The sequence below is a fragment of the Rhipicephalus sanguineus genome, chromosome 5 (genome assembly GCF_013339695.2).
Source record: "Rhipicephalus sanguineus isolate Rsan-2018 chromosome 5, BIME_Rsan_1.4, whole genome shotgun sequence".
In the NCBI taxonomy this organism is placed as follows: domain Eukaryota; kingdom Metazoa; phylum Arthropoda; class Arachnida; order Ixodida; family Ixodidae; genus Rhipicephalus; species Rhipicephalus sanguineus.
In genome coordinates this window covers 112,419,765-112,444,864 of record NC_051180.1, presented here as the reverse complement: position 1 = coordinate 112,444,864, position 25,100 = coordinate 112,419,765, and the positions used below count along the sequence as shown (strand labels likewise).

The 25,100-nt window shown below is 44.6% G+C and overlaps 1 protein-coding gene across 1 annotated transcript in view; it reads left to right on the top strand.

Annotated features, from left to right (window-relative positions):
* LOC119394144 (uncharacterized) overlaps positions 1-25,100 on the top strand; it is a 250,919-nt gene that overhangs the window by 188,922 nt on the left and 36,897 nt on the right. Inside the window, exon 14 of the mRNA XM_049415655.1 lies at positions 22,304-22,427. Coding sequence (XP_049271612.1) covers positions 22,304-22,427 — 124 coding nt within the window. The remainder of the gene's footprint in view (positions 1-22,303; positions 22,428-25,100) is intronic.

Below are 25,100 nucleotides of genomic sequence, written 5' to 3'. Positions count from 1 at the left end.
TGTCTCGACAGTCGCTTTGCCAGAAGAATAGCGATAAATTGCGCAATCTGCCTAAAAAAAAAAAAGAAAGGGGGTACGCTCGTTTACGCTAAGCCAACGTCTATGATGGCACTTCGATCCTGGATCTAGAATATATTATACAGTGTGTGTATAAAAAGTATCGGGATCATTCTTTTTCTGACATGTCTGTACGTCGCGGCGCGATCGTACCGCGCACTCACTGTGGCGGGGGATGTGACTTTCAAGGTCGACGCGCCAAGCGTCAGCCGCATACGAGCGTTTGTTCAGGAGCGAGTGAGTGAGTGAATAAACTTGATTACTAGATCCGGCATGTTTGTGGTCCGGGCTAGACCGCACAGGTAGACACCAGGAGACCTTGTCTCCCTATAGCCTCCCTGGCCTGCTGGATAGCCCATCTTTGGTCTTCGACCTCCGAGCTGAGCAGCACTAGCCGCCACCGCTCCCGGAGGGCCTCAGGAGAACTTGTTGATAGGTTGGGACATTCCCACAGTATATGTTATAAATCGTTTGTTTAGTGGACCTCTGTCGAGTGACTTGGTGCAAGAGAAATATGCAGCGATTGAACAGTGGTACGACATCACATTTTGCGTTGGCCTGATGATACCTGACGATGAACGACATCGCGACGATTCCCCAACCCCCTTTAGACCCGACATGGCACCAGTACACTCCTAATCTCAGTAGTGAAATCATCCCTCAAAGGGCCCCACCATGAGACCCTAGGTGCTGTCAAAGAAACTTGTACGTGTGCCATTAAGGGCCTTCCGCATTACGCCTATACCGGGAAGCATTCCAGTCGTGGAAAAGCTGTTGGCAAAAGTGCGTCGACGCTCAAGGCATATACCTTAAATACTTTTGAGGCATTTTAGCAATATCTATCATGAATCTATTATAGATCAATCTATTATAGATAAATCAGCGCTCGTGTCGTCACTTCCTTGGTCTGCGTTCTAGTCTTTTCTTGCGCTGTAAGCTGATTTAAAAATCTTTTTTTCCGAAAATTTTCCCGATATTTTTTATATATACTCTGTATTACCTATTTAAGTATGCGGTTCGCAAAAGTAGACCAACAGCCGCAGTACTTTGTCAACGTTTGAAGTGCAGCGTGAAAATACTGCGAAGGCCGTGACGTCGTTATAACGCCATTTGCGCCTAGGTTATAGTTCTACCTACTTCGAAACCTACATGCGTCTTTCAACTATAATGGCATGAGTGTGTACGTGAAAGCCGCCGACTCACACATCTCAGTGTGGGACGCTAGTAGCATTTACAAAGATTTTTTTTTTTTTGCAAAATTTACAGTTGGATAATCGACCTATGATGACGTTGCTTATCATTGTGCTGATATCCTTTAGTTCTGTTCCTACCCGCCAAGGTGGTCTAGGGGTTAAGGTGCTCGACTGACCCGCAGGTCGCGGGATCGAATCCCGGCCGCGTCGGCCGCATTTTCGATGGAGGCGGAAAATCCTAGAGTCCCGTGTACTTAGATTTAGGTGCACGTTAAAGAAGCCGAGGTGGTCGAAATTTCCGGAGCAGTCCACTACGGCGTCTCTCATAATCATATCGTGGTTTTGGGACATTAAACCCCAAAAATAACATAATAATAAAATAGTTCTGTTCCTCTGGAGGCCATAATCAAATTGAATCATTCCGAGAATAATGATAATTGTTGTGTTTTTTTTGTCCGAAAACCTCAATATAATTGAGAGACGCCGTAGTGGAGGACTCCAGAAATTTCAATCACCTGGGGAGGTTTTAAACGTGCACCTAAATCCAAGCACACGGGCCTCTAGCATTTTGCCGCCATCGAAATGTGGCTGCCGCAGCCGGGAATTTATGCCGTGAAGGAAGCAGACAACTAGGAGAAAGCGTTGCGCAATATATGAGCCCAAGCAGTCGGTCAAAAACGTGGTCGCCGTGTCAGGGCGCGCGGTGTGTTTTAGTGCACGCGCAAGCGTGCATTATATGCGTTACTGCGCTTCGTTCAAGCCCTTCAAATTTCTGTCGTCATCATCTGAGGACGCGCAGGCGAGAACCGGTAAGCGTCTATAAAATGGCATGCGCCGGCTTTCTGCGTTTATAAAACGGGCAATATGCGATCGAATAGCTCGCATCTCCCGGCAAATTGCCCCAGCATGTAGCTACTCTACACATTTGCCCTTTATACCACGTGCGACGTGTATACCACGTGCGGCACGTATAATAAATTGGACCGGCATTATATGGGCGCGTAGCAATTGCGAATTCTGTTGCATTCGGCCTCCTGTGAAACGTTGGAGTGATCAGCACGGTTGGTGTCGGAATCACGGTCGTTCCGAATGTTCTCCGAGCAAAACAAGTGTTGGAAAGGAGGCGGAATGGGCGAGGGGCTTCGTCTATAAAATTCGCGCAAGTCGTAAACGCGAATTCCCACCCTCTCACTGACATATAACCAAAAGAAATTCTTTCGCCGTTATTTGGTCTACAGCTGGAGCGAATAGGTGATCGAATCTTCGGGAAACTGCATGCAAAGTGGCCTTGCTTGATTTGACAGCATCACAAATGCATCACGCGCGCCGTGTTCGTTGTGGCCTTTATTCTACGGGAATTCGTTTCCCTTCTATTCTCCCCCTCAGCGCGCGTAACTGTATAGCGAGTAGACGGAATGCACACAATTGTGCCCCGGCCGATACCCGCGTTTCATGTCGCACCCGCACAATTCCGCTCGACCTGCTTGTTTCTACTCTCGCGACTTTGAAATAAGCGTACGTCGATTTATTCGCCGGCGCGTGTGCAAGACAATACCCCGTGCGTCCCCTATATACGTTATTTCTCAATATGGATCGAGACCTCCACGTGTGTAGGCCAAAAAAATAAAAAGACCGTTTGCTACGAGCGTATGTTATCGACCATTTACATAAACATCCTTTCTTATACAAGGCAAATGCATTGTTGCGAATGCAAACCTTTGCGCTGTGTGTTTCCCAATAGTACCGTGTTGCCATATGTATACTAGTCCGTATGGGCGTCTTATGATCCGTTATGGAGTTTGCAAATGTATTTAGATATCGATGGAGGCGGAGTGTCGACTTCTTTCTGTTCACTGTCCTGTGTAGCGCATGGAAATGATAACTTTTATTTTATCGATCCTTAACTCAGGAAACGGGTTCCGGTGGCCAGCTAGAAGCTAGCTGTAGGAAAAACGCTGCTCCGAACTTAGCGTGCAAAGCTGCGGAATATTACTTTTGACCCAAGGACATTTGATGTGCAGTGTATAGTGCATATAATTCTCGATGCACAAGCGCTTTTGGAAATCAAATTCACGACTTCGCGCTTTTGCGGCGGAACACCGCTACTACCAAGTAACTGTGTTCTGCCGCAAAACCACGAGGTCGCGAATTCGGAGCAGTGTTTTTCCTTTAGCTGGCTTCTCAAAACATCTCAATTACGATCTAGTTATACGCTGTCACCTAGGCATTGGCTCCTGCCACAGCGTTAGTACAATTTATAACACCATCCGTCGTATACTAAATAACACCTCGATCATATCTTACAATGAACTGACGCTATACCTTTTCGTCTGATTGTCTTTCCTCTGCGTTCTTCTATTTTGCACGTAAGAGAACATTTCTTGAGCTCGCGACAGACTACTTTTCAGCCAAGTGTATACGAAGATGGTGATATTTAGAAGTTCACACATTATATCATTTCCCTATAGAACCGCTCATGAAAAATGACGATTATCAGTGTGTGCAAGCATCGCAATAACGTTAACTTGAGTAATTGCCTAGCTTCTACATCACGTAACCACTGAAAACAACAGAATGAAGCTCCAGAGGATTGCACAAGAGCATCAAATAGAAGCTACGCGGAGCGAGCTGAGTGATCACGGCTGCATTTCTCACGAATGTAAGGCTGGGACGCATGTGTGGAGACGGAAATAGACAGACAAGTCCTCGTTCATTTCACGCTGTTATGCTTATACCCGCCATGAATCGTTGTCAACTTTCCCAGTTTTCAGTCGTATTCAGACAGGTCGGCAAGTGTGGGACAGCCATAAGACAGCATAAGCCAGCTAAGCTGCGAACATGGATGTAGAAAATATTGGGAGGGAGCTTCAGTTACGTCACATAGCTGATATCTTCGTTAACCTATCCTCTCCTTGAATCGATCCTCTCGGCTATTAAATGCGAATAGCGTTCATTTTGGCTAGCACGACGGATGCCGAGTAAAATCCATCTTCGTCTTCTTATTATTATTACTCTTTCTTCTTCTTCCGTTCCTTCTTAGTCGATTGTATTGATCCTGTACACCCCCTCCTCCCTCCCTCAGAAGCTTTCTGTATGTCACGTGATGTTAAACTTCCTTGGGGATCGGTCCCGCCTTTGGCTAAGCGACGATATCATGCGATGACGTCATCGTGTGAAATCATATTATCTGACGTCATGGTGATGGCATGATGACGTTACAAGCTTTGGCGATCTGCGACGTTACGATGATGTCGCAGTTCACACAGGACGTCATCGTTACGCCATCTGTAGTCACGTTATACTTTTTAGCCCGTTCGTGTTGACACCGACGCCGACGGTCACTTTTCGCGTTTCATCAGGCGTACAAGGCTTTCGCCGTAATAAGACTTGTTATCTGAGCTAATCAATTCAAGGCCGGCGCGGTCTATACTTTTGCCACAGTTAGAATGCCACGTGCTAACTTTTGATCCCCATTACATACTGCGCCTCGTAATTACATCTCTTATGCACCTATACGCTCCCTCGGTACCGCTCACTGTGTGAGCGTAGCCTTTTTTGAAGCGCCCCTATTAGCCTCCGACGAGCTTCATACCTCCCCCGCTGGCAGAATACAGAGGAATTATATGCCTTCGTTTCGCACAGTGTCGAAAAAGATGTTAGAACGAGCATCGGCACTTCACGATGCGCTTGCAAAACACTTCACGAGGGCTTCAGTGGAGTCACCAAAAAATGATGTGAGTTGCTTACAAAGCACATGCACCATCTTCGCCAGATGCAGTCGTAATGAGATTCAGTGCTGGAGGGCGCGACACTTTTTTTTTCTAAGCGTCTGTGCGCCGTCGTCAACATTTATTATGCGGAGATCTAATGGGGCGCTTTGTTACAAAGAGCAACGCACCGAGAACACGATGCTCCGAAGGGCACGGGTGCTGCGTCAGGCTTGAAAGCAGCCAACGAGGATGTAGATGTGTAAGCAGAAAATTATTGCTAAGAACAAAGGGAGCGAAGGGTATTATTCGTGGCAAAAGACAGGCACGGTATTCGGGAACCGGCTGCAGTTGACCCAATTTACAGCTGATGTAGACCTCTACAACCGCTTGAAGAGCATTCAACGGGCCACATTTAACATGTCTCGTTATTTCACTCTTTCTTCAATGCTCTGAGCCTTGTCGAATCACAATAACAGCTTAACTTATAAGATATTCTCATTTGCAATGATTGTAGGCAAGCACTTTCTTGGTCACGGCTAAAGGGAAGTTCTTTTGTCAAAAGATTGGCTCCATGCTGAGGCTTCTTTTGTTCGCCCATAGTTAATCGAGTAGTGTCTTCGTCAATAATACCAGTCACATCATTTGTTTCTGGTTGTCTACTTGTCATTGATCAGCGTCACTGCGGCTGTTTTGGAAGTTCATGGTCGTCACTGGGGCGTCTCCAGAGCGATGCTCCACGACAGAAGCATAAACGCTAGTCGACGCCCAGCAATGATGAGGGGCGGCAAGAGGGGTGACAACTTATGGTAATAGTAAAATAGTAAAAGAAAGAAAGAAAGAAAGAAAGAAAGAAAGAAAGAAAGAAAGAAAGAAAGAAAGAAAGAAAGAAAGAAAGAAAGAAAGAAAGAAAGAAAGAAAGAAAGAAAGAAAGAAAGAAAGAAAGAAAGAAAGAAAGAAAGAAAGAAAGGACGTATAAGGCTGGCATGCAGCATGCACTGTCCGTAGAGGATCACCTCAGTATCACCTCCAGACACACCCTGGATTCACGTCGGACGGCACCACTGCAAACCGGCGAGTACACTTCACATGAGTAAATTTTTTTCTTAAATAATGGCCCAGGGGCGTCAGAAGCCTCATTAAAAAGAAAAAAAAGAAAAGTGTATGGATCGACTCCTTCCCACTGACTATTTTGCTCATCTATACGTAATGTACGTAGTACCATACATCGCCTGTTGCAGATAAGCGCGCATGATCACAGTGAAACGACAGGAGGTCTTCAGGCAGTATTATATACAGGGTGTCTTCGCTGTAGAACAGCAAGGTTTAAAAAGAAGAGGAACTGCGTTACGCGAAGGAAAGCTGGCACACATTGTTCCCATTACATTGGAGTAGCCACCAGTAACATTTCTTATAATGAGATTTAATTAGTTAATTTTAACACATTTTACAGCTTGATAAATATTCACTTAATCATAAAGGCGTCGATTAGAAATTTCGCATCTCTCTGAGCTATTGTAAACAACGTACGATTGCGGACATTTTTTGTTTACTTGGAGAGGAAGCTTTCTAAACATGAAAATACCACTTGACTACACTGCAAATCACATCCGAAGGTTGTGACGTTCCCAGGATTTAGGTATGAATGCGGAAAGAAAAAAAATCGATCCATTTAGTGGTTTATCTGCCGCGCGGGCCCGTTCGAAGCAACGCGTCGCTTTGTGTGATCTGGTTATGAAACGACCTCTGACAATTCATGCAGCGCTGATAAAGAGAGCGGATATCAATAAAACGGAAAGGCGGGCTAGTTGGTTTGGCTCCATAATGACAAAGTAGGGGACGCGTGTCCCGCTGTAAATAATCTGTACGAAGACAGGCCTAGAGATATCAATAACAAATGTTCCAAGCGTGCTGATCACCGTGTGGTTGAGTGCGAAGAAATGTAGTTTATAAGACTCCGTTCAAATGTGGCCGGTATAACACCGGCCACACCGGCAAAGTGGCCAATGCTTGAATGTTAGGTTAAAAGAGCACTTGGCCAATTTGAAGGGAAGGCCGGAAACACATTTAGCAATGCATTGTGCGAGTTGTTCTTCGGGTTCGTGTAGTCCTTTGTGTAACCAAACTGATGTTTTGTATGCTCATCCCAATCAGACAACAAGAGAGATTGTAGACGCTTGGCATATATCTAGATCTCAAGGCATGTGTGTCAGTCATCCATCTGTAGCGCTGAATGACAACGAAATTGAATTGCTAAACAAGATGTGATAGTGCAACGTGTCTGTTAAAGGTTTTATTGTTCTTTATGTAAAGGAATACACTATGCCGTTCTGCTCATGCGCAGTGATCATGTGGTGCATGTAGCGAGTATATATTGTGGTTTCTTATTGAATAAAGGTCAGTTGATAGTCTGCGCTGGTCCTTGTGAACTTTTCATCTGTGTCTTCGTGTTGCGAGTGGATATAGTTCTATTTTGCTGCTTTGTTCCTTCTTTTCTTTTCTTTTTTACCCTTACACTTACTGTCGGAAAAGCGAAACTACCAAGTCGGGCCGTGCTTCGGCCCCGTTATTAATGAGATCAGTCGGCCGTGAAATATATGGCTAATGAATGTTGAGTACAGTCGAGTGGAAGGAATCACTCAAAACTCTCGACACATATTGTTGGCGCTCGTTCTGTAGGATTATCAGGGCATAAGGGAACGGTACCTGTATGGCAGTGCGACACAGGAAAAACGGTTGCTTGCAACAAACTTCTTTGAAAGCACTGCTTCCTTATGCGGGAGGAAGCGCAATTGCGTGCTTTTTTTTGTTGTTGTTGTTGTTGTTTTTACATTTCGTGGGCTTTCTTCATCATCCGGGAAAGGAACTGTCACGCAATTATAACGTTGCTAAAGATAGCGCAGATAGACGTCGCTTAAACATACTCACATATGCTTCATTGACCTTTTGATGATTATAGTTAAGTACTTCTCGAAGTACAACAAACCACAATTAACTAATTACCTCTTATTAACGAAAAAAAAAAACAACTGACGGTTACACCCGTGTACTGGGAACAACGTGTGCCTGGTTTTATTTGCCCAACACAGTTCTTTTTCGGATTATTGATGCTCGATAGCTGGCCTATCTGTTCAGAACAATCAAGCTTTAGGGAAGCGTTTTAGGGATACTTGTGAAACATGCGCGGTCTTGAATCATGCGCGCTATGTAAACCATGAACCGTACGTGGATGTTGTTGGTAATATGATTGAACACCTGAAAATTGCGAAGAACAATTGTTGAGTTTACCAAAAAAAGAAGAAAAGGGCGTTTGTACTAAGGTATATATCGAATGACGTACGGCACTAGATGGTCAAAAAGATGAGCGTAATAAGCGTCGACGGTTTAAGGATTTATGCTTATAGTCTTATATTCAGACAGACTTAGGCGATTTCGATAGGCTTCGCGCTCATACTTAAGAGGCTCGCTATTCAGCGTAATGGAGGGAAATGCCTAGCGAAAGCTGTCAAAAGCACGACGCGGTGACGACGCGCGGCATTCTTCTTTCTCTGGGTGGAAATTACAGCGGGCGAATGAAGATACATCCAGAAATTTAAGTGGAAACTGCAAATAAGTTTGGCTTCACGTAAGAGGATATATTATGTGGCTTCATGAGCAAAATTAAATGCGAAACATTAAGGCTGTGCTTGACGAAGGTCATATAAGGCATAACGTGCAGAACTTTGACGTGCAATACACACTCATCTTTTATTCGAAAAACGTAATACACGAGGTGTGCCAACAAGATTTCAGCGTATCCTGTTGATGCTTGGATTATACTTTCTCACATTTTGCCCGCGACATAACACCCACCGCCATTATTCATGGCAGCGCGTCCGACGTGAAGGCGACACCGCCTTATCTCGAGAAAAAACGCCATTTTTATGGACCATTAGCGCGCTCTGCCACCGGCACGCTTTGCGCTGCTGCGCCTTCCTTATCTTCCAAAAATATAGCAACTCACTCTATACGCTTACTATATCTAATTGTGGCATAGTTGTCCGCCCATTAGCGACTTCGCTCTATACCACGAATCGCCCACTGTGTGCGCCGCTATCTAATCGTCAAGTTTATGCCCTCAACCGGTTTCCATGGTTACCGGCCATCTTGCAGCCGTCCACCGCAATCACGCCCCGGCTTCAGAGCAACTTTTCGGGCTTTCACACCGAGAGTCGCGCTCTGCTTCAGTGCACTGCACAGGAAGTATGCTTCCTCAATTTTTCAAAGTGATAATTAGTTTTCTCTCGGCATGACCTCTGCATACGAACATATATGTATTGCCATGTAATTATATAACTTTGAAGAACACAGCTGCAAAACTGGGTAGGATGCGGAGTGTCTATTTGGCGAAGTTGTGCCAAGCAAAGCAAATAACGCTCACACTACACTGATAGCTGCGAGAACAGTCATCGCTCGTCGAAAACCTATACTCCATGGGGGAAACGCGTCGGATATGTTACGTACAGTCGAGCGCGATATGAAGGTTAACGCGCGAGCGTCGAGCGGCCTAGTGTCCCAGGGGCCTAGCGGCACGTTTCGGAACAGTGAAAATCAAGATTACGCATTCTGCTCGCCCTCACTGGCTGTTCCATGCTACAACAATCGTCCCTACGATGAACTCTACACCCTTTCTCTCTATTTTAAGCTTTCCGTTCGTTGCGATCAAGTGGGCTCTTATCTCCGCGGACGATAACGAAATTGCTGGGATCTGGTAAAGCTGTTGCTCGGCACTGCTTCGTTTGAACGGCTTGCTAAGTTCACCAAAACATATCGCGTCGTCATAGAAAAAAAAAAAAAAGAAATGAAAATAATGCGCTTTCCTCAGACGGGAGTGATCGCAGCTTAAGGAATAGCAAAAAGAGTGAGTGAAGCTTGCCTGATACCTCCATCTCCTCGAAAGAGCATTGTGGGACGTGGCGCTGTCGTAGTTCTTGGCTGACGCTCGTGCGATAACCTTCAAGTCGCGCTCGACTGTACAGTACGGTCCGCTGTTAGAGAGAACACTCCAATGAGCACCTTTCATTTTGCCGGCCCTCTAACAGCAAGTGGACAGGAAAACATTGTTCATACACTGCACGAGTCTCTCAAGAAGAGGCAGAACTGTCAAGCACCAGTAGTTGTATGCAAATCTAAGCCGCTCTGTTTTTGCAAGAGAGCGAGATCCAAACATGCCCTGCACGCAAGTGTTCCCTTTAACAGTGGACTCGTCTGTACATTAGCGTCATCGTACGTCAGCATTATCACTGGCGCTTGCGTAAGTATTATATTGTACTCAACTGTTTACACCGTGTACGTGATCATGATTTCAACCGTCGAAAATACTCGGTAAGGTTCCGATGCGTTCAGGCGCAACCTCCGCCCCGCGATAACACCCGCAGTTTTAGCATGTGAAACCAGGTCACAATGAAAACAAAAAAAAAAGCAACAACAAGAAAGCAAGTACACGTGCACATGTCTACGCCTTCCTATGAAAAAAACATCGTCCCGATGCTGCAAACATAACATGAAAGTGACAGTAGGTGCATCAAATAAAAAAATTAGACAAGTGAAAATGAAGTCATACAGTTCGTTAGCGTATGTATGTGTGTATACGTAAAGAGGCGCGCGTGTCGGCAAATGCTTAAGTCGAACTCGATTAAAACGCGTTTTCACGTTTCGAAATTTACCTAAGCTGGTACAGCTGGCTCATATTCACAACGCGCTCTTACGCGATAATCGTTGCATAAGAGAAAATCTTAGCCAGTCCTAATGCTAAACACATTATTTAGAAAGTCGGGCAGCCGCTCGAAGAGCCCTTACGGAAGAAAAGCCTTGTTAATTAAATGCATTGTTTGTAAGCGGTATACCGCTGTGCATATCATTTTCAAGTAATCATAGGTACGAGTTGTATTCATTAATTGTCGCTGTATATCTCTCTCTTTCTCTATGCTTCATTTTATAGTAACAGATCATACGGGCGTGCACCATATCCTCAAAGAGCTGAAGTTCTCTTCTACTGAGCCTGGACTCAAAACTCACATAGTCGACACGGCCTGCTGTATCGCGTTGAAGTTCGAGCACGTGCCGCCGCATAAAATGTCTGCTCGGCAAAACCATTCCGAAAGGTATAGAATATATTGTGTGTAATGTGCTTTCGGAACGACCTTTTCGTATGAGTGGCAAGCCGAATAGCAGAGAGTTTTCATAAGCGTCTTTAGAAAAATTTTCCCCGCGTGCATCGCGAACAAACGTTAGCGCTAATCAACATCAAAGCGAGATTACGGCCTCATTACAGCCCGCAGTGGTAATCACGGTGGCTGCCTCGACTAAGAGCAGGCTGCGTGAAAACAAATTCCGCGCCTAATTATTCGCAAGAGCGGCGGCGGCACGCGGACTAGTTCTCACGGAAAAAAAAAAAAAAAGCGCGCTTTGCCAGACAAAGCGTCAACGGACGACCCCACGCGCCTTTGGTGGTGCCGACAAAGGGGGCTCTTTTCTGAAGCAGCACGCGAAGAGGGGCGCGTTCGAAAAAAGCGATCGCAAACAGTCGCGGACGAATGACTTACCGTAGTTTCCTGCATGTTGCATGCATGCACTGAGTTCAAGATGCAGTGCCGGTGTTCGCCTCCTCACGTGGTAATCGGCAGGATTTTGTCCTTCCGTGGTATTTTCTCGCACTATCGGGACCAACGAAGAGTATATACCACGGCATTCAACGGCCGTGGGTATACACACCCCTGGTCCTAACCAAAGCGCAGACCGGGCATTGGCGACGCCTGCAAATTCAGACTGATACCCCATACTATATATACTAAACGCTCGACACCCAGACCAATTCCCCTCCTTAAACAAACTTTGCGGCAAACCAGCAGATTTCCTGCACATCTTCCTCGCGCGCCCCACCTTTCATTTTTGTTGTTCAATTCGAGGAGCTTGCTAAGATTGTTGAGCCGCGAACCTACATGTCTACCGTATAGTGTTGGTGTTTGAAAACTGTCTCTGCGATAAACTTACAGACTGCGTTGATCATATTTAGTTGCAATATACGAATTGTTGCATGTAATCTACGAGCTTAAACTAATAAACTCGGTGTACTGAGAACTGAATGTTTTTGTGTTTTTTTTTTCTATAAATAGGATTCATACATAAACTATAAGCTCGTTCATAAAATTGTCCTAGAAGTTCAAGTATTTTGGAAAATTGATAGCCTCTTATAATTTTATACAATCAATATAGCCGACCCCAATGTACGAGTTACAGTTAGGATTACCCCGGACTGTTTGATACGTGCATTTAACAAACAGCTAGTGCGAAGCGCCGGGTGTATTGAAAGTAATGTTCGTTTTACAAAATCTGCTAACTTGCTGTGAAGTGAACCACAAATGCTTTTAATTAGTAAATCTGTGTATTTGTTAGCGAACTGTGCACCCTTGAGTTTCTGCCGCAGTCAATTTTCGCATATTCCGTAAAAGTGCCTAAAAATCAGCAGCGGAGCACCGACTATATATACCACCGAGGCAGACTGATCATTGTATGCATAGAGAGCCTGTGTTGTAGTTTATTTATTATTACTATTATTATTATTATTATTATTCGACCATTGGCAGGATACAACGTCTTTACAATGCTTACTTTTTGGAGCTCGATGTTTTTCACAGCTCCCAGTCGTTGTTCTGCTCCGAGCTTTGCACTGTACTTACATAGCCTCGTACACTGTTGACATATTTTTTTTCTGCCTGCGCATAGTTGTATATGTGCAATTTTAGAACGTTTTTTATCCCTGATATTTTATTATGAATGTTGGCCTTTTTTTTTCGTGCGCCAGTACAAAGACCTTACGGTTGTTCCTGGGCACGTTAAATAAACGTTTGATTGATTGATTGATTGATTGATTATTATTATTATTATTATTATTATTATTATTATTATTATTATTATTATTATTATTATTATTATTATTATTATTATTATTATTATTATTGTTGTTGTTGTTGTTGTTGTTGTTGTTGTTGTTGTTGTCTAGTTATCTTCCTCTCGCGCTGTTTGGTTTAATAATATCATATTTATTCGAGTTCATTATCACGCGGTTTCGTGCTATATACACACGGAAAATGTTTTAAGAGCGAAAATCCGGTGCACGAGGCAGCGTTCGTGTCTCCGCACCGCATTGTTCAAGAAGTGTTTGGGCGTCACTCATAATACGAACGTCTGTGCTTCGCCTGTGCTGTCGCGCATACTTCGTTGATGACGCCGCCCGGCTCGCTTCCTTTTGTTCCAGCGCTTTCATTTTTCGTCTTTCCGTCCCATTGTCTGGCGCTTTGTCTGAAAGGGTGTGAAGCTCATCTTTGAGCTCCTTCACGCACCGTCATATATATATATATAGGCACGCACGTGCGCGCATCCGCGAAGTTCGCTGTCTCTTGCTTCTATAGCCTTCCATCACTGTGCTGCATCTGCGTCGACATTCGGCACAGAATGTTGTGGTGGTGGGCGTCAGGTAAAAAAGAAAGAACGCTGTCCCCCACGCGCTGTCTCTCTGGAAAGAGCAGAGCTGACGAGGAAGTGGGAAGAAAAAGGAAGAACAGACGGTATAACGTCAACCGGTCGACATGACAGCCTGCCAAGTCAGCTGGCTGTCGGGCGGGTATTGCGAAGCTAAGCAAATTTATTCGTGTTTCTGGAGAACCGTGGTTGCCAAGAGCGTTTTCGGGCATGCGGGAAAGCGTCAGTTTATAAGTTCTATCTCGTACTTTATACGCGACTATTGGCCGCGTGTGGGAGCCAGCCTGCGACAGTATATACGAGCGCAGCATGCGCCGCCCGTGTAAAATATACCTAAAACGTGTGTGCTTATTGCGTGGCTTGATGGGAAGTATAAAAGAACTAACTGATTAATTAGTGTAGCTTTTCTTATCACGAAGTTATCTCTATAATATAAGTGGGATGACGTCGGTATCAAACAACGGATACAAGAGGGATTAACCGTTATGCGTTATCTGCCACTAAAATAAAACTCCATAATTTTAGTTATTTGTTTCTTTAATCATATTAGTAGTAGAAATCGGGCTATAGTCGCGCCCTATACAGGAGTACTGTAAACTCCGAATTTTGATCAATGTTGAAATCTGTTGTCATTTTTCGTTGGAGGAAGCGAACCACGTTTACTCTTTTTCTCTTTTTTTTTCTTTAAGACTACTTTGATCTTCTTTGTAGCGTGCTGTAGCGTGAGTGTACTGTATGAATAAGCTGGGCATCCGACATTTCTTTCTATATAAAGCACTGTAACGTTTTACTACAAGGAAAGCTCATAATGTCAAAGTAATCTCTGTAGTAAAGCTACGGTATGCTCAAGAATGTATTGATTGCATGCTTGGACGACTTTCCTAAGTTCTAACACTATCTCTCACAACCCATATCTGTTCTCCCATTTATAACCCTTCGTTTAGCAGTAGAACATTCGCATTCCATCGTTCTAGGCGGAAATTACGGTGGCTGTGTATACAACACCAAACGCATCTATTTCATTCTCTTGTTCTCAAATTGGGCTGTTTTGTGTCATCACACCTACTGCAGGGACATTGTCTCCAACATGAGCATCCCATTAAAGTACGCCGCCTGGGACCTTAATTGAACTGTCCTGATGTCTAAGTTATCTGAAATGTCGTATACAAGTGCATTTGACAACGCAGCCCTTCACAGTCCTATTCCGTGATGGGCTGCTTATAATTTGACCCCTCCTACGTCACCTCTCAAAGTCCGACTAACGTGTGATCTAATGGCTGGTCACTCGCGATGTGTCTTCATGTGTAGTCTAATGAGAGGTCTCATTAGACAGCAAGAATTTCTATACGAACATCAAGATCCGGAGGTCAAGTATGTCGCCTTCAATGAGCGCATTTATCCAGCGATCTTACATGTATAGTTTCAAGCTGCATAATGACCGCGAGAAGACTATGCCTCGCACACGTAACTCCTTTCGTGTAACAAACCGCCGTCAGCTGTCAAGACAGCGACGCATACAAACGTGCAAGAGAGTTTCTGAATATGCGGTTAATGTAGAAGCGAGAATGCCGAGCAGCACGGATCGCAAGATGACTGCACGCGCTCGGAGCGCGTGCGCCTGGAATGTGACTCATTGTTTAGGGGCGAACGAAGGTCATCACTAGCGCTCGCAACGCTTCGCGAATCGTGACGACTTGCTTCCTCGCACTAGCGGCGCCGCCATCAGGATGAGTTGCGGCAGGCATCGCGCATGCATTGGTATTCATCCGGCACCTCATCGCACTCGGCTGAGGGCCCAAAGGAGAGAGCTTTGTCAGGAAATGAAAAAAAGAATGACAGACAGACAAACAAGCAATCAAAATAAGGAAAACAAAAAGCTTGGTGGTTGTGTCTGCGCGCATCAGCCCACGCGCGTGGGTACACCACCACCCGTAATTGGCGTGCCCTCCCGTGAGGCGGCGATTCATCAGCTAGCCGCGTCGTGTCACCTCTCGACCGTGAGTTGTGATTCCAGCCTACGCTCACGAAATTATATGCATTGTGTCGCATCGCCCAAGGACGGCGATCACATGTTTTATTTTTCAGCCAAGACATCTGGCAGATGAGCTATTCACGATCTGTTTATTTGCGTCCCCTATAACTATAGCGTCCACCTATTTCCCTGAGTTTTGCACAAGTTTACCGTGTTTACTCGGTTATAACGCACGTGTGATTTTTTTCACGGCCTGAAATTAATTGCAAAATACACTTCCGGTGATTTCAAAGGGGCGACTCGGCTTTCATCCTTCAGAAGTGCAAAATGCAATATCCTTTATTGTTCCGTTACTTTCATAGTAAGGGCGAGAAATTGTGATTTGTTTTTACTTGGAGGAGTCTATTGTACTGGAACCATATAGCAGACAGACTATCACTTCTCAATGCTATTCAAGGCTTCCTTGTCGCTAACTTTATATTCATAGTAAATTTACAGCGCGAAAAAAACCAGAGACAGAAGAAGAACGATGATACGATGATAGTTACTGCAATATCTGTTTGTTTTGTCTTTTTGTAATAAGTTTTTACCTTTTCGTCCCCTCATGTTCACGTGGTAAGCAGCGATGTTACTTAAGCATGGGTCATATGCAATAAATGTTGTAGTTGGCAGTCAGCGCTTGTACTGTGTAGTATTTCGTCTTCTGTCTCCGTTTTTTTTTTCTTTTTTTTTTTCGCGCTGTAAATTTACTATATGAACGCTTGCCAACTAGCCCGGCTTAGCACTCTTTTGAACTTTATATTGTGCATCGTTTAGGGGCACCATTTCTCACGCCTCTTCATGCATCCGTAGTGGCTTGAAATGTGAATGCTTATATAAGTTTTTTTCTTGCGCAATAAAGCCATTTGGAAGTTACGCTTTGTAGGCTTCAGTCTTTTCAATGTCCGTGTTTCTTCCGCTTCTCCTGCCTGAAGATATTGCCGTACTAAATAGCTCGAATCCAGGCCCTAGCGTGTATCATATCCTAGCGAATATTTGATGAAGTACCCGTTATAATCGAGCAAATACGGTAGTTGGAGCCGTGAGCGCTAACACGAAGTAACATTATATACACGAAAAATTCCTAGTGTCGTCTTTCTAGTAGCTGTATGGTAATGCGTATGAATATTTAAGTTTCCTGTTAATCGAATACAATGCTTCATATTCGCTAATAATCGAATCATCTTCAATAGCCACTAATCAGGTCAAGTCGAGATTAAATGTGGTGGAAGAATAAACTGAGCATTCTAAAAAGACAGGGCGTGCAAACACGGACACAAGAAAGAAGTCAGGACACCACAAACGCCGTACTTACCAACTAGCTCAGCTCTCTGTTATTCTAAACTGAGCATTCCTTCTTTACTATTACTCACGCGTTTGTTAGGGACGGTTTAAGCAACTGGCCTTTTATTATCGCTATAGAATACCGTTTGTAGTTAATTATACTTTCGTTCGCTGACAGTGCACGTCGACAACGTAATGATAAAATCCGCAATTCTAGACTATAGCGACAGAATACCAACGGAATGTCGATTCGAGCTGATCCTTGCCATTGACCTGACAATAAAACGCATTGTGGCTTCAAGGCAGAAATGACGTATCTAACACAACTAAATCATCATAATTCAGAACTGCTTATTATATAAGCGAATCCCATGTTAACTGTTAGATGAAATAGGCTTTCTAGCCAATGAACCGGTTTCCCTTTCTCTATCCCTTCTTTCACTTACACCGCGAATGGCAGGTCTTTCCCAAGTTCTTTTTTTAGCTTTATTTCATAGGATACTGCCTCGGCAATCTGACAGTCGAAATAAGAGCCCGTGCTGGAAGCCGCTAACCTGCGTCATTGCAAGATAGTACCGTCGACATTATTATACGTTGAGAGTAAGATATATATACGCGTACATATAACGTTTCTGACAAGTTTACACTGCAGTTGAGAAGCCGCCATCCTGACATCCTCGTTCCCAACCTTTCTCATCATCGTCTCCCTCTGAGCAAAATGAAGCGTCAGACGACAGTGCTAACGAAAGTGTGGATCATTTATCGTCTCTCCACATAAAAGACAAAGCGAGGGAGCTGCCGTCGCCCCTGCAAACGTGAATGCATTAGATTAAAAAAAAAAAAGGACAACCGACATCGCCTACATCACATTTATTAAATTGCTTAAATCCTCTTTTTATTCACTGCTGTTCGTTCCTGGTAATTTACAGCGGCGTGTGAGTGACTGGCATTTTCCGTATCCCTCTACGGCACTTCGCACGGTCGATGCCAAGTCTAGGAGATGCTTCGGATGCTTCGCGCGTTCGTTACGATGTCTACACCACTCAGTGTCGTCGAAACTACGCATCTTGGAAGCCAAGCATCCTCGCGCGAGCAGGCTGGCGCAAAATTGCGCAGTTGGAAGGCCGCGCGACCCGCTCCTCAAGCGCCAGTCCTCCTCTTCCGTGCGCTTCCGACGTACGACGCCATTTGTAAACAAATGCGCCGTTGCCGGGGCGACGCGTCTGTCTACTCTCGCAGCCAACGAGAACAAACGAGGCCGCCGCGAGACGAGCGAGAGAGGCCAGCCAGCAGGGTGGCAGCTGTCGAGTGCGAGAAAATCTACGCGTGCCTGTGTAACTTCACGACGACGAGCGATTTCTTCGAACACAGGTGCGTACCGAAGGCTTGCCCGTTTTTCGCATATTACGGTACGCGACCTGAGGTTTCCGTCCGCGATCGCCGGAGACAAGCTTCGCGTGGCGTAGCCGTCAATTTCGAACGGTTTATTTTAGTCCGAGAAGTGCAGCGTTTGGGCGACGGCGCCCAAGTTTCTATTTCTGTGTAGAGGATTTCGTGAGTTGAAGTTCTCATCCTACGGCAAGGGGACCGTCGGAGTAGCTCGCTGCAAAACCGAGGAAAATCTGACCTCACCGGTATTGTCATCTCACGTAGCTGCAAAAGTGCTGACCAATTTTTCTCTTTCGTCCCGTTGAGTGGTACTGCAGGCTCGGTAGGGGCCGAGTTAACGGTGTACGGGTGGGCTGTCGACATTCGTCCCCAACGTCCCGAGACACGGCGACTACAATGCCGACGGCCCGTAGTAGTTGTCACATTGTCGGCGCGTTTTTTTCATCCGTGGCCGTGTTCCGAGAAGCCCGGGTTTGTCGCACCTTTGACGCCACTACGTCGAGTGGAGAGCACATTTTGAGGGTCTCCTTTTAGGATGATGCGGCGCGGCATGCGGCGAGAGCAAGGGAGCGCCCGTCTCTTCCTCGGCTATATTTATCCTCGGTCCGACGTTGTTTGTAGACTGTGTTTCTTAACATCTACATGCTTTGTTCCTAAGCGCGGTTACGATTGCACGGAGCGTGTATTCGTACGTCAAAACCATATGAGATACGAGCGTATACGGGCGCCACGCGCCCTACAAGCCCCGCCGCTCCTCCTATCTTGAAAACAAATACTCTCGAGAGCCGATTTATTGAGTGAAGCGTGGTAAGCTTGTAGTTTAGGGAGTGCACGGAAGATAGCTTACCGCAGGAAGCTAGCGCCATAAGAACGAAAAAAAAAAAAAAGAACGGAATGGTTGTAAGTTCACGCTGACCGACTTTTGCGTGCCGCAGAGGTGATAGCGGAACACCATCGTAAGGCGTGGTCGGATACGGAAGCAAGGCGGGCTGATATTTCGGTTGCCGCTGGGACCGCCTTTTCCCGAGTCATTGGTTATAAAGATCGGCTGATACGTGACGGCGCCTGATTGCTTTCAATTTAGTACAGTGAGCCTGCCAGTTGAACATTAGCATACTCGATCTGCGGGGCGATAAGTCGCCGTTGCGCTAGGCGCTGCTCTCGGATGATTAAAGGTGCATTTGTTTTCCGTGCAGCTTGTAGAGATGGGTCGCAGTATCTTGGGGACTTTATCGTACTCATGAGGCATTGCACCTACCGTGACCTTGATGAGGGAACTCTGTATTGTGGCTGTTTCGAATATAAGCGTGAATCATTTGTCGGATTACTTGGACGAGATGCAAAGCTGTTGGCGTCTGCCTTGTAGATCACTCGAATTATGCTGTGTCGCTGTTTAGGGCAAAAACTTGCTAAAATGTGGGGTAGCGATGCTAATATTTAGCTAGTGGGTTTTTTTACGCGTGCTAGATTGTACGTCTGATTTTGATATTTGATAGGCCAACGTGCAACATTTATAGCCGTCTATTGTGTTTTCTTAGACATGCGGATTTTGATCCGTGACACACGAAGCTGTGGTATTTATAGTTGTAAACCCTGAAGATATGCAGACATATGGTTTACATTTCTTTTTACTCTTCTATGATGTACGCTAAGCTTGTTACTCTAACCAGTAGTATTTATCATGAATTAGCATACATGTATCAACACTTTTTTCTGTTTATTATGTGTACAATGATCCGGTCCTCATTTTTTATACTGATGACAGGGTGGTTCTTGTTAGTTGTGAAAACAATTGTGAGCCTTCCTTAATGTCAGAAGTACCTGCAGTTAACCTTTTGTTAGTAGGAAATACATCAAATTACGCTGTTTATATTATTATGCAAAGTTTACAATATTCAGCTGTGTTCACTATGCAGTGCTTAATGTTTAACTGTAGAATGTTGTGTGCCCTTGGTGCACTGCAACAATTTTAAAGGTTCAGTCGAGATCAATGTGCATGTTCACGCTGCTATATGTCAGGAGAGGCTTTGTCATTCAGTTTAAAAGTTGATGTGCACCGTGTGCTTACTTTGACTGTCTGCGGTGGCAACAGCGAGAAGGCAGGAAACGAGCAGTCATGAGTATCATCAGCGTCAAGACGACGACCCACAGGGTCACGACGCGAGTCAGGACACACCATCGTGTGTCCACCACAAGCCTCGATGACAAGCCGGCGTGAGTGCCAAGCCTCGACTTGGTCGCATGGAAGTGCAGTGATTGGCCTTGAGCAAGTGTTTCTCAATCGTGCTTGGATTTTGCCCAATTGCAGCCCGTGCAACTCTTATTTATCTGCCCTCGATTGTGTTGCATGGAGTGGTATGATCGAAGTGGTAAAGTCCACTTGCTAAGGTAGGACTCTGTTGTGTGTGAATCATTCCCGTGTCCCGTCCAATAGTTGCTCTACACAACTACAGTTATGGTAAAATCCAGCCATTACTTTGGCAGTTGCGAAGAGGTAATGCTGGCAGGAAGGATCAGCGTTACATATCTTACCTTCGTCACGGCTCTTCTTTATGCATGTGAATACTGTCAAGTGATATTCCATCAATAGGAATGATGGAATGATATCATTATGTGCTGGCTACAACATACTATGAGCCATTTGTAGTTTTTTTTAATATAACTGCCATGGCATCTTAGCAGCTGAGGGGCTGCGCTGCCAAGCATGACGGCGCATGTGCGATTCCTGGTCATGGTGGCTGTGTTTCGGGAAAATGTTCCAAAAACCGGGTGTATTCATGATTGAAAGAAAAAGGCTTACTCGAGCGATGAAATGTAAAAGCACATATGTACTTAGGTTTCAGTCCACAAGGTCAAAACTATTTGGAGCCCCTTACTACAGCATACCTGATAATCATGTCGTGATTTTGGCACATGTATAATTAAACTATTTCTTCTTAATGTGCAGTCGTATCAGCTGCTACATTTAGGCAGGTTATTTTGTCACTGCTGCCTCTTATTTGTAGAAATTAGCACTCGTGTGGGTGCTTATTGGCTTTATGAGTGCCTTTTAAGCCTCCTGATATAGTTGCGCCAACTTGCGCCCTGAATTTTAAAGAAGAACCAGATTGAACATATTTTGAAGTTACTCCCTGGTGGTGAAAAGTGTGTGGACTGTGTCGCATCTGGAACAGTGAATTGGAGCAGATGGCATAATTTTGCTTGTGCTATCTGTACTTTAAATCTTGTGTTACTGTCCATTGCTGTAATAATCTAACTGAAATCTCTCACTCTTTGTGTATACATATGAGACCATATGTGAAAGATCCTTCAAGGGGCGTGGCATGTCTTGTAGTGGGCATTATTTTCACGACTGTTTCCAAACTTCTCAACAAAGGGTTAAAAATCAAATAGAATGCATCCCCTAGGTGTTGACAAAAGTGAGCTTTCACAATATACTAACCTGTTGGTGTTTGTGTTTCAGTAATATAATCCGACTTACTAATACTGCATCTTGAGTGATTTTGACTAACGGTGTGCTGCATGGAGTTTTTTTTTCGATTTCTATTGATAAAACCATGCTTTCTTCACCAGTGAAGGAAACAATGTATTTAATATTTTTAAGCTGCGAAAGTAAATGTGTGCACTTTCTATAGCTTGTATTTATAAATTAATGAACGTGACATTGATATGAAAGTTGTTCATTTTTATGATTTCGCATTTAAGATGTAACTTTTGTCTTGTAGTTTGCAGAATACTCTGCCGTCCCTTTCCATGGCGGTTACCATGTTAGCAGTCATAGTTTACTGCTGCTCAAATGCTAACGATAACATCTAGTCTAGTTGTGACAGGGTATCTGGATAGTTGTCTCAGCTAAACATAGTGTAATGTGTCACCTTAATTCACATATGAAGCATTAAGCTTTTACGTTACTATGTCCATTCGTTGTGGATGTTAGTCTTCTATTTAGACATGAAAGTACTTCGTTGTCTGCGTTAAGGGAACATTTAGTCTTAAACCAATACAAAGTACTGATTGATGCAGTGTTTTATGCAGACTAAGCGAGAGGCTGACATTAGAAATGATTTAAAACACTTTGCTACATTTTCTAGTAGCCCAACAATGTTACTAATGGGTTTTTTTCATCCATGTTGTCTTGCTAGGCTTCACATGGCTGAGAACATCATGAAGGACGTGAAGAAGTATGCCGACATGGACATTGATGAACTTCTGTCCAAGCTGTCTCCGGAAGAACTGGAGCAACTTGGCAACATGGTGGACCCAGACGTGAGTGCTTTTTCCTCTATGGAACCAAAGTTGGCTGATGAAGTAACACTCACAAGTACCTTAGAACTTGTACTTGCCTCAGTGGGAGCGACTGCGAGCAGTAGCCATGGGCCTCTCCATAATTTTGCTTTGGCCCAGTCTCAGAGTAGGAGCTGTGAACAGCTTCTAGGATGCAGCCCTTTGGATGAAAACTTATGTGTGGTCACATTCTGCTGTCAGTCCTCTTCATCGATCCTCCATTTAAAGGGCCCCTAAACCAGTCTGAGTTCAAGAGATGAGAGTGGCTTCTTTCTTGCCTTCACTACCCTTCATACGGGCGCTATCTCCTCCTCGCCACTTATTTCTTCATAAAACATGTGGACAGTGTCAGCACTAAGCGTTAAGCCTTTTAGGATTTCGCGCTTTTCGGCAACATCTCCACTTGCGCAGTCGAAAACGCTCAAAACAAAGTGAAATTGGTTGTTTACGAATGATAGTCATGTGAGACAAGACAGAATAGGTGTGCGACTGCATGGCAAAGCAGGGTAGGGGGCTATTCACAACTGATATTCCTCGTATATGGGCCAGTCGAGAGCTTATTTTCTCATGACGTCATGTGAACAGACTTCTGATGTCACGAATTGTGTCATAAAGACAGGAAATGACAGGAGAGAATAACGCACTCATTCTTTGTATTTTCAGAGGTGTTTTAGCGGCACTTTAATGCATAGCATTCTTTGGTGAGTCGGTCTGTGCACCTTTCCCCTCGGTTCGTCTGTGACCCAAAATGCTTGGGCTAGTACCAAAGCAAGTTTAGCGCTGTGTATACCTGTGGCAGAGGTGAAGTAGGCTTTCCACTCAGAGTGGGAATGGGCTGATAACGGAGATAGCACAATACCGGGTCAACACACAGCTCTGTATTGGTGCCTTTGTCAATATGGGGGTAATGTTTGCCCACTCGGTAGCAGCTGGCAGGTTCAGCGGAGTAATGATGCAGAATTATACGTGTCATATTTTAGCACACCTAGACCCAAATTTCGTATACTGAAACCCAACATGTACAGGTGGAAATGCGAGAAAGTGCAAGACAGGCACAAGAGGGAAGGAGGAAGGCTTGACGTGTGTGGGGGTAGCGTGGAACATAAAGTATAGGAGTTATTGACTATATTGTAGTGTTATACAAAATAAGAATGAAATATAAGCAAAGTGAGGAGAACAAAGGCCTCTATAGCACAAGTACCTCTTTCACTCTGTTCTCTTCTTATCATTCACCACTTGCAGCTGAGATGATGATGATGATAACATAAGTGAATTGCCACTCAGACCATCACCTACGAAGCACAGTAGCGAAAATAATTAGAGTAGCAATGTTACCCCACAACGGAGAGGACAACAGCAAATCACTGGTGCACATTTGCGCATTATGTTTGAAAGGCACCTGCCACTACATTCTTGACTTCTCGCTGACATTAGTTCAAGCTCCAAATCCGAATTTCAGTTTGTATGGCCAGGCTGCAGGAATAGTCATTTTTTTTCTGCGACTGTTGTGCTTTGGCCACTTTAACACTGGGTTGCACTGTTAATTTAGCGCTATTTTTAAAGCCTGTGCAAGACCACGCTGTATTCTAGGTGAGGGGAGCAGCTTTCATTATTCTGTGTTCTTCTGTGACGAGCCAACAGAACATGACCGTTGTTTCCCAGAACACCATAATAATCACGTGCAAGCCATCCTCCTCATCTGCACATTTCCCAACAAGGCATAAAAAACTATTGTGCAGGCAAAAAGTAGTAGTGTGTTTTGTAGTTCAGCTTGCGAAGTCACGAAGGAAATATATTGGTTTGTTTCATTCTCTATACAGTCAGCTCTGTATTAGTTGAATTTATGAATTCCGCACCTGGGGGGAGCACAACAGTATGTTGTGGCTCAGCCAAAATTTTATCTCATTGAGAATTGTGCTTCCCAGGACAATTGAACACCACCCATTAGAATCACATGGGGCCCCATTGTAAAATAATAAACACCCTGGGAAGCCACGCGGTTTGTGGTGTGACACTGTAATTTCACCAGAATGTTAAAATAAGTATCTGCTGTATAGAACCAAGAGTCCTTCTTGGTAACTAGCTATTTTCGTCAGATATTTTTCGCCTATTTCCCATTCAGTTATGGCAGGCCACCACTGTTACCAACGGGAGATGGCGCTACGTGCACATGTCCCCGAATTCTGGTCATGTATTGCCAGGTTGCAGGAATAGTAGTCTTTTCTGCGACTGTTATGCTTGAGCCACTTGATACGGAGGTGCACTGTTACTTTAGCGCTATTTGTGTTAGCAAAGTGTGCGCAAGGCCTTGCTGGGTGTTCTAGGTGAGCACAGCAGCTTTCATTATTGTGTGTTTTTCTGCAACAAGCCAAGAAAGCACGGCCATTGTTTCCTAGAACACTGTAATAATCACTTGCAAGGTATCCTCCTCATCTGCACATTTCTCAACTAGGTAGGAAGGACTCCTGTGCAGACAGAAGGGAGTAGTGTGCTTTGTGGTTGGCGTGTGAAGTCACGAAAGAAATATATTGGTTTGTTTGATTGTCTATATAGACGGCTCTGTATTAGTTAAAATTGTGAATTCTGTACCTGAGGACAACAGCTTGTAACTTCTCAGTGAAAATTTATGTCGATGCGACATTTAGTAAACGGCCA